The 9,689-nt window shown below is 42.0% G+C and overlaps 2 protein-coding genes across 3 annotated transcripts; one reads left to right on the top strand and one right to left on the bottom strand.

The window, feature by feature from the left end:
- The first annotated feature begins 312 nt into the window (after positions 1-312).
- Positions 313-4,804, top strand: asb11 (ankyrin repeat and SOCS box containing 11). The gene is made up of 7 exons (XM_020089898.2): positions 313-480; positions 937-1,016; positions 1,106-1,213; positions 1,738-1,888; positions 1,966-2,100; positions 3,411-3,599; positions 3,704-4,804. Exons 1-7 carry the CDS (start codon positions 387-389, stop codon positions 3,826-3,828), a joined length of 882 nt encoding a protein of 293 aa, XP_019945457.2. The 5' UTR covers positions 313-386; the 3' UTR covers positions 3,829-4,804.
- A 462-nt stretch (positions 4,805-5,266) lies between these two features.
- On the bottom strand, positions 5,267-9,486 carry LOC109631264 (gastrin-releasing peptide receptor-like). 2 transcript variants are annotated; one of them, XM_069533300.1, is made up of 4 exons: positions 8,937-9,486; positions 6,379-6,718; positions 6,136-6,249; positions 5,267-5,433 (listed from the first exon to the last, which is right to left on the bottom strand). In XM_069533300.1, exons 1-4 carry the CDS (start codon positions 9,353-9,355, stop codon positions 5,413-5,415), a joined length of 894 nt encoding a protein of 297 aa, XP_069389401.1. In that variant the 5' UTR covers positions 9,356-9,486; the 3' UTR covers positions 5,267-5,412. The 2 variants fall into 2 exon arrangements, with proteins under 2 accessions (XP_069389401.1, XP_019945455.2); XM_020089896.2 differs by lacking the exon at positions 5,267-5,433 and having other exon boundaries at positions 5,625-6,249.
- Positions 9,487-9,689: the final 203 nt, after the last annotated feature.

Raw genomic sequence — 9,689 nt, 5'->3', positions numbered from 1 at the left:
AACAGAAAGTTCCCAATCACACATAACAGATTTGGTGAGATGAAATACAGTTTAGAGCTCTTAAACCTCCCAAATATGGAGAGTGTGAAACATGTCTTTGTTCGTCCCTCTGCTTGGAGCCGGTTACATGCCCATTACTAAGTGTTTTCTTCAAGGTACATCAGCGAAGGCCCGTTCCCACAACCATTGTTTAGCACATACTGTAATGTAGAGTAGACTAAATCCATGGACTGGGATAAGGGTGGGCGGAAGGTGGTAATGTGGGGGAGGTGGCCAAGGACCCACATAAGAGGGGGAGGAAGGCCGAGTCCAGGATTGTGTATCCGACTGGGAGAGCTTGAGTCCTGGACAGTCGTGGAGAAGTCTGCTGCTCTTTCATTTTCATCATGGCTGCTGTTCAAACCGAGGTTTCCCTGTGCCCAACTTGGCAGAGGCCCTTGTATATCTATGGGGGGCTGGCATGCAACTCACTGATGGCTGGTAGGTGTTTTTATAATTTTCTATTTGGTCAATTCGGCTCAGTTTTTTGTGTTTTGGGAGAAACAAGGCTCACACAATCGATTAAGATTTATTTTTCATCAACAATTGATCAAAACTTCGGCAACAGGGAGTTTGTCTATAGCACATCTTTGTATTAAAGCAAAAAATACATGTCTTCATAGTTTTCTAGGTTTTTTAACAGTTACGTTTTTGAAACTACAGATCAGCAAAACATGGAAACTTTGCAGAGAGGTTTTGTTGACCTGCTCCACAGTGGTCATCAAAACCCAGAGTGTGTATTGTTCAGTGATTTTGGGTGTTCAGGGTTGGTCCGGGCCTGAAAAAACGAGATAAACGTGTATTCGGATGAGGCCATCTCAATCTAAAAGAGAGCACCATCTATCTGGGACTTTCCTGAACATGGAGACCTGACTGATCTTGTTTTTTGTGTGTCAGACTACTGGTCGGACAGGACTCCTCTCCATGAGGCCGCCTACCAGGGCAGACTGCTCCACCTCCGTAGCCTCATTGCTCAGGTAAACATAACCCAGCTCTGTCTTGATATTTATGATAGATGCTCATATGATGAATGAAAAACCTGATGATTCTCTTATATTTCCTGCAGGGCTTCCACGTGGACACACTCTCCATGGACAGAGTCTCTCCCCTGCATGAAGCTTGTCTCGGTGGACATTATGCGTGTGCCAAGTTCCTGGTGGACAAAGGTGCAAATGTAAGGGCGCTGCCTATTTTCAGTTGAAGGAATGAGATGACGTTGGAACTCCAGCATAAAAACAGAATTGGGAAACTTTCATTGGAGGAATGTAGTGTGTATTTGTATGATGGACCAAATTCAAAGTCTTTGTTCTGCATTAAAAGAGAATGTTGTACTTTATCTGGAGTTAAATCAAGAGCTTATCTTCCAGTATTAGTCTTTTTAGTTAAAAGCTCCCTGTTTGTGTTTCTATGACTCCACTTTAGCTCAACAAGGAAACACACAGGGTGCAATACCAGAAAAATTTTGGACTTAGCCATGAGAATTTCGCAAAACATACAGATGCCATAGCAGTTTTTAAGATAGTTACTGGTCTCTCTCCTTCTCTTGATGTTTACTTTTAAAGATGGAAAACGTTAAGCAGGGGAGTGTTTCTAATGTTGTATCTCCCATGTGAGGCTAGTGACTAAATATCCAACTATGTACAACTGTGCAGTAATAATTATGCAGTGGAATCACGTGCCTTCATGATCCTTCCAAAGGTGAACACAGTATCCACAGATGGCGCCACCCCTCTCTTCAACTCCTGCAGCAGCGGGAGTGCTGCCTGTGTCAGGCTCATCCTGCAGCACAGTGCCCTCATCAGCACCACCTATCAGCTGGCATTGCCCATACACGAGGCCGCGAAGAGAGGTGTGTATGTGGAAACATGTATGGGTGTTAAAGATCTGTCACTGCTCAGACTCTGACGCTGAGGTGTTTTCCATCAGGCCACAGAGAGTGTCTGGAGCTGCTGCTGAGCTACGGGGCACATGTTGACCTGGAGCTGCCAGTAGTGGGGACTCCGCTGTATGCTGCCTGCACAGCTGGAGCCGCTGTCTCTGTGGAGGTGCTGCTTCACACAGGTAAAATCAATCTGTGACCGCAAATTTGCACTTTCTTTGATTTCTTTTGATATTACATTTGAATTTCTGAGTGCTTTAAAGATACTGTCAGTTACACAGCAAGTAAAATAAAATATAAAAACACAGTCCCAAGGCCGAAAGTACTTTTGGGAAACCATATTGAAAGTTAGTAGTTCCAGATTTTTATTTGGATCTGCGACAGGTTTCACACACTCGTGGATATCACCTTAACACACCTGATAATTGTTTCATCAATATCAATGACTTATTTTAATGTGAAATCAATAAAAACTCATATTGTTACAAAAAGAAATCTTGGATCCACTCACTTATCTGGATCTGCACCAAACTTTAATGGATTCTTTCTTTGCTCATGCTCCACACCTATCTAGTATAAAGTACTCAAAGTAAACAGATATATTATCCTTCTCCTGTTTCTTCAATGAATGTTTTTCAGCTAATGTTCATTCTTGTGTATTCCATTTAATAAATCAGTACACTGATGTTTTAAGATATAAGAGGTCACTTTTAAATGTACAGTTGATAAAACGATCACAATTGAGTTTGGCAAGAAGAACCAAAGACAACAATATCGACCTATGTGCTCCTGTCAGACCATTCCCTCTCATACTAGTGTAAGCATATACTATGTTGTATATTGCATGCTGAAGTATCCTTGGGCAAGACACTGAACCAGGTCGCTGCTGATGGCTTGACTGGCAGTGTGCAAACAAGATGCATGACTGACTTAGTTAGGAAAAAAAAAAATTTTTTGAATCTAATTAATACAAAAAGTTTGACCTGCAAGCCCAAGTTAACTTATTTATGATTTGATCAACAGTAACTTTTTTGGCAATCACTTAGGATTTGATGCTTTTATTGTCGTGTGACTGAATGTCTTTGGGTTTTGAATTGTGAATCCTATATAAATTTTGTGTGTTGGGTAACTTGTGATGGAATAAGCTTTCCAAGACACAGATGTCTAAATAATGACTTTTGTTTTTTAACGACATCATCATACTGTCATCTCTACAACCTTGGTTGCCATGGTAACTGCTTGTTTCTAATCTCTTTCACAGATCAGAGAAGTGTGTAATGTTTATGGCTTGAAGCTGGGCTGCAAATAATCTAATATTATTCATAGCTCTGCTTTAAGTTCCCATCTTATAATGTTTCCATTATAGCAGCAGATTTTCACTCTGTATTATTACTTTTTCTCATCAAAGTGGTGGAGTCTGGGAGGAAACATGTTGGTTGTGGTGTGCTTCAGTTATCCAGGAGATAAACCCTCTCTGCTTGTGCACATGTAGGAGCAGACGTTCAAATGGGGTGTGGACAGGACAGTCCGTTACATGCTGCAGTTCGAGGCGGAGGAGCCGACGTCGTGGACCTTCTGTTGGACTTTGGAGCTGACGCGTGTTGTAGGAACACGGAGGGCAAAACTCCTCTGGACCTGTCAGCACCAAACAGCACAGTGAGAACCACACTACAGAAAAGAGGTGTGTTGTAAAGTATGAAGGCCCTCGCATTCATGTTATACACACAATCTAACACTGATTCATTCATTCCCTCGTGCCAACCCTGCTCTGTCTCCTCTGCCCAGGTCTGTGCACTCTGTATCAGCTGTGTCGGTTCAGTATTCGCAGAAGTCTGGGAAGGAGTCGACTGCACAGAACATCCAGCCTGTTCCTTCCTCACAGTATCCATGACTTCCTCCTCTACCAATAAAACATCTCCACGATGCTTGAGGAGTGGGCAAAGACATTCACATTTAGAGAATTATAGCTTTTTCCATCCCATGTCTTTTATCAGGCGGCACATTGGTGCAGTGGTTAGCACTGTCGCCTAAAAGCAAGAAGGTCCTTGCGTTGAATCCTGGCGTGGCTGGGTATTCCTGTTTCCTCCCATATAACCGAAGACAAGCCGCTTAGGTTGTTTGGCAATTCTACATTGTCCGTAGGTGTGAATGGTTGTCTGTATCTGTATATCAGCCCTGTGATCTGCTGGTGGCCTGTTGTAACCAGCCTCTTGCCCACTGTCAAAGAATGGATGTGTATAATAATTACTGTTCCCAAAGAGTTCAGAGATCAGTTATATTCATATTGTAGCCACTGTGATGTATATGTATACTTTTAAGGAAAGTAACTGGTGGTTAAATAGTTTTTGGTGGCTCCAGGGAGTTTGGGTCAACAGAGTAAAGCGACTCAATAGCTCCCGCCATGTCTCTGCATAAGGCAAGCTCAGAGCCACATCAGCCGGCCCGCAACTAGCATAACACACCAGAACGTACAACGATCTGTTAATAATCAAAGTTGAATTGTGGGTAGTGCAGATGTCTGAAAGGTGATATTGATATAATATATAATGGTCCACCATGACAGTTTTGCATGAGTGCAATACTAAATCTTCACTTTGATATTGTAATACAGGTTCTTACAGAATATGTAGAATGAGCAAACCTCTGTATTCACTGAGAGTTCATTTGTATTTTGTAAAAAGCATTCCAAGAAATAACAGCATGCCATCAGTCTCTATATTAAAATGAATAGATCGTGATGTGCTGCAGAGTCGTGCAATATGCTTTAAATTTCTGGGTGTGCATAATGTAAGAAACAAATCCTCTCATTTATACCTGTATGGAGAACAGAAAGTTTGTATTTTTCAATTTCCTGTAAATTTCAGTAAGAGACAAGGATCTGAGAAACCGAGGAGAGTACTTTATTTTCATGGCTGGTGTTTCACAGAGGGAATTCACTTCCCATTCTCAAATGCCAACCTCAAAGGTCTCCTCTGCAGAGACCTGAACAATCTGGTTTGAGCTGATCTCACTTGACGTTTCTTTACCTAAACAGCAAAAGTTTTTTGACAGTGGTGTACACCCAGTTCACGGTTGATTCAAGAACTTGGCTGTTGACATTTTCTATGAAGCCAAAGTTCCCAATGTACACGGAGGGGCCAGGCCACACTCAAAGAGAAGGTCCTCAGAGGTCAAAAGGTTAACATGGAATAAAGATGGCTGTCTTGTCTCCACTTCCTCCCACTGTCCAGAAATGAATACAAAATATCCTGTATACAAAGTCTGCCATCTTGAACATCAAGATCATGAGCAATTGGGGGATGAAAATATGAATATATGTATATTCATGTTTCAGTGTAATAACTACTACTTAAAATGACTCAACCCATCTTTGGGAAAAGTGTGTTTAATGTGTAGTTGGACTTGTAAGCTTGGTCCATTCCCATACATTAACATAGGCGAAGGGGGAAGTATTGTCTATACTGCAGCCAGCCACCAGGTGGCGAGGGAGAGGCTTAGGCTTCTCTTTTTAGGAGCTGTCAGTGCAACAGAAGGAAGATAGAGTTTCATTATTATATGGAAATAAAAACATTTAAAAACAACAGCAAATGCATCTGTACCTAAAGAAACGTGATTAGGGTGTGAAACATTTGACATAATTCCTTTAAACTAAATCCACACAGATGTAATTTACAATATACATATTTAAAAATGGAGCTCATTTGTATGTTTATAGTATATTTCAATGCTTGAATTTATTGGTGTGAATGCTGAAAAGGAAGTTATTTCAGTGTTTCTGCTATTTTGAGCCCAACAACGATTGCAAACTTCAACTGGTTTTAACCATTCAACCATCAAAATACCCAGCTCATAAAGGACATGTCTGCTTTTCTTCCTTCAACTCATATTTTTGGAAACATTTTTGGAATCTTTCGATGTTGTATGAAAAGATCTGTTTCTTCTTTATTCGGTTTACTGGCGGGTGGCAACCAACGATGTGACCCCCAGTCCAGCTAAAGTTTATGAAAACCAGGATGTTTTCAAACGGTGGTTATGTTAGTACTTGCACTATTCTGGTGGTTCAACCGTCTGGGAGACGTGCAGCATAGTTGCTTGTTGAAGTGTTTGCTGAAGCTTTTGCTCATCAGGTAAAGAGCAAACGGGTTCACACAGGAGTTGGTGAAAGCGAAGATTCGAGCACACACGCTAGCAATGAAGTGGCCCAGCGATGTGTCAACCTGGTCGTAGTTGAAGGAGCGGTACAGGTAGATCACGTGACTGGGCAGCCAGCAGACAGCAAACAAGCCAACAAACACCAGCACCGTTTTGGCCAGTCGCTTCCTGGACCTGATCTGAAATGAAAAAAAATATTTTTTCTAACCTAGTATTTTGGGGACTTAATAGATTTGTGTTATTTCCTGATATGGTTCATGTAAAGACCACAGTGTAAGTAAAATAAACAGAGGACTCCTCACACAGACCTGTTTCTGGAGGTGAAGGTGTCCTTCAGATGGGATATCCACAGAGCTTCTGAGCAGGCTGCGAGCTATGAAGCAGTAGTAGACAGTTATGATGAAGAGTGGGATGATGTAGAAGATGAGGAAGGAGGCGATGGAGTGGATCTGCGGGTGCAGCTTCCTGGCGTGAGGGTAGGGCGCACAGGTCATGAACGTCTCATTGGTGTGGCTGGTGGTGAAGGCGTGCAGGTCAGAGAAGACAGCTTCAGGAATCGCCAGGATCATAGAGAGCAGCCAGATCACCCCCACTCGTAAACAGATGCTGGACCTTCGGTTGTCTAGCGGCTTGACGATGGCTTTGTACCTATAGGATGAGGACAAATTGGTAGACTAGGCCAGCTTTTGAAACCTGTGCTGAGTTTTAAACTGCGGGAAAATAAATTAAGTAACCAACAAAATGGTTTCATGTTCAGGATGAACTGCATACTGAGACGAGAAAGACAAACTCTTGAAATAAATTTTACTGAAACAATAACCTAAATGGGCTCAAAAGGAAAACTGGTAAGATTTTCTCATTTGTCTTCTTTCAGTGCTCTTGGCCAGCAAGCTTTTCCCTGTTATTTATTCACGTCATGAAGAATTTGAATTACAGTTTATCCGTACCCCCATAAAACTCAATAGATGTTGAGCCCAACACTTTCATTTCACTGTGGTTTTGTTATCATGTGATATGTATTAATTTGATTTCCAGGCTGTGGCTACATGTTACTCTCTGTTGGGTTGTGTTTCAAGGAGCTCTGTCCTTAGACTAAAGTAGATCTAGCTGTAGAAATATGTGTTATTCTCCTACCTTGTGTTACTATGGGTGTGGAGATTTAATAATGATCTAAATGTAAGTTTCTCTCTTTCAGACTTGTGAACCAGTCCTATTTAGTACCACTGAGTACTTACAGCTCTTGGACACTGTGAAGGACCTCAGAGATTCCTTCTATAATGGCAGGACTATGATTAAGTCTGTGAAAATCTGGGGTCTCCTGCATGAAAGCAAACAGAGTCAGCTTGAGGAGAAGCTGAAAGAAATGCATGAGCTCTTTGCGATTGAGACTGAGAAAAAACATGCACGCACCAAAGCCAATATTGGCAGTCTGGCTGAGCTTTCTCAAAAGGAGAATGAGCTAAAGAGCAGTGAGCTAAAGTGGAGCACAAAAGTGCAGTCTCTTGAGGAAGAAAACAGGGTTCTCCAGGAGCAGACTGACCTGCTGAAAAGCCGACAGAGCCAGCTTGAAGAGGAGCTGAAACGAACGCATGAGCTTCTCAAGAGAGAGACTGACAAAAGGCAAGCACCCACAAAGAAGAGCAAGCTGCCAACAGAAGATTCGATGGAGAGCAAGCTGCACACAGGAAGTTCGCTGAAGAAGAAAAAGAAGACACACAAGAAGCAATCTCCAAAAAGGAAAAGGGGAAATAAGCGCTGAGGAGCAGATCTTCTCCAGTATTATATATAATACTAATTCATAGTGCAGAGAAAACCAACTATGTACCGAGCTTTTTCTTATATCACATAAAGTATAAATATAAATAAATAATATAATGTCTCTTAAAAACAAGAAAGAGGTTTTGGCGACAGGCATGAGCAGATTATTACTGCATCACTTACATCACTTGTTTTCTGTGAGGGGAAGTAAATACATGAGAGATGATATCGTGAATGTTACTGTGTAGCAATTTGAACAAACTTTGACTCACAACAACATTTATGTTAGACTCAGTCTTTTCTCATCAACATTGTAAATATTGTTATTTTGTTGATGTGCTCTGCTACACACAACATCTACTACACTTCTCTCCATCCTGGGAGAGGGAGCCCTCAAATGTTGCTCTCTTGGATGTTTTTACGTTAATATGTTGTTGGGTAGTTTTTCTTCACTCTTGTTGAGGGTCAAGGACAGAGGATGAGACAAGTTGTGAACTTTAGATATGGGCTCTACAAATACAATTTGATTGATTGTTGTTGTTTTTTTGGCTCTTTCCTTCCACTCTGACCTACACGTAGCTTACTCAATATTTTAAAGCATTGCTTCTGGAGGTGGGGACATTCTTTTGAGGTGAACTAATCACCAATTGCTCCCAGGCAGTTTTGCTCTGTATTTTCCTTCACCTCTGTCGTTTTTATCAGCACTAAACATGCCAGGGTGAGAAGTGTTATGCACATTACTACCTACTATACTGAAAATGCATCCGGGATAATGCAGAAACTATCTCAGACCAAATTCAGGGATCATCAGAGGAATTTCTCCCCAGGCATTGGATTCCACATTAAACCCATTGAAAGAATTTCTCAGTTTAAATAAGATTTGCAGAATTTCTCTTTTGGGGTGAAATGTAATCCTGTGCATAAAAAACGTGATTTTACCCAGAGCAAGCTCAAGATTGGAACAAAAGTTAAGAGCGTAATACTCTATTCTTCTGCATGGATTTCATTTATTTTCAACAACCCATATGTTTGAGGTGTGAATTCAAATTTTGTTTTTGTACATTTAAAACGAAAATTTCAAAAACAACCCCTCCATTTGTTGGCCTACCGATCAGCGGAGAGAGCAGTGAGGGTGAACACGGAGACTCCCACCGAGGTGAGCTGGATGAACGGGATCATTTTGCATCCAACGCGGCCAAAGAGCCACTCGTCCACCAGGTAGCGGCTGGCGTCCACCGGGGCGCAGGTCACCAGCAGCAGCAGGTCCCCCAGAGCCAGACTGGACAGGAATAAGTTGGGCACCGTCCGCATGGACTTCACCAACAAACACGTCTTCATTAAAGTGACATTTCCGACTAGACCCACGATGATGATGATCCCATAGACGGCGGCGATGACGATGCCAGGGAGCCAGATGTTGTACTGGTGCTGCTCTGTGGAGTCCTCAGACACTCTGGAAACATTCAGAAGCACAGGACCCCTGGTGTCCTCGGGGCCTGTTAGAAATGAGTCCTCCTCCAGAGACATAGCAGGGAGGAGACAGAGGTGTCCAGCAGGAGAGTCTGGTGTATCCTCTTGCGTTTGGTGACTTGCTTTTAAACTATACGCCCTCCTGTTGGTGCGTCATTTTACGCATTACACTCTAAAATGCTGTCAAGATTGCAGGGCTGGAATAATTGGTTTGAAGGCATTGCACTTTTTTTTCTTTCAAGGTTGTAAAAAATTTAAGTTATCTTCAGTGTATTTACTTCCGGAGGGAACACACATACACAGGAGGAAAAGAGTTGCTTCTGCCACAGCTCACAACATCATCTTAAGTGTGGAATTAAAGGTCAAACCTGTATTTTCCATTTTCAAAATG

The sequence above is a fragment of the Paralichthys olivaceus genome, chromosome 10 (assembly GCF_024713975.1).
Source record: "Paralichthys olivaceus isolate ysfri-2021 chromosome 10, ASM2471397v2, whole genome shotgun sequence".
NCBI lineage: Eukaryota > Metazoa > Chordata > Actinopteri > Pleuronectiformes > Paralichthyidae > Paralichthys > Paralichthys olivaceus.
The sequence above is the reverse complement of the archived record's forward strand: the minus strand, read 5'-3'. Positions and strand labels throughout refer to the sequence as shown.

Coding starts and splice junctions, on each gene's coding strand:
- asb11 (XM_020089898.2), top strand. CDS start 387: ATGGCTGCTGTTCAAACCGAGGTTTCCCTGTGCCCAACTTGGCAGAGG. Junction 481..936: donor ATGCAACTCACTGATGGCTG/GTAGGTGTTTTT, acceptor TTTGTGTGTCAG/ACTACTGGTCGGACAGGACT. Junction 1,214..1,737: donor TGGTGGACAAAGGTGCAAAT/GTAAGGGCGCTG, acceptor ATCCTTCCAAAG/GTGAACACAGTATCCACAGA.
- LOC109631264 (XM_020089896.2), bottom strand. CDS start 9,355: ATGTCTCTGGAGGAGGACTCATTTCTAACAGGCCCCGAGGACACCAGG. Junction 6,719..8,936: donor ACTGCTCTCTCCGCTGATCG/GTAGGCCAACAA, acceptor CTCATCCTATAG/GTACAAAGCCATCGTCAAGC. Junction 6,250..6,378: donor ACCTTCACCTCCAGAAACAG/GTCTGTGTGAGG, acceptor TTTTCATTTCAG/ATCAGGTCCAGGAAGCGACT.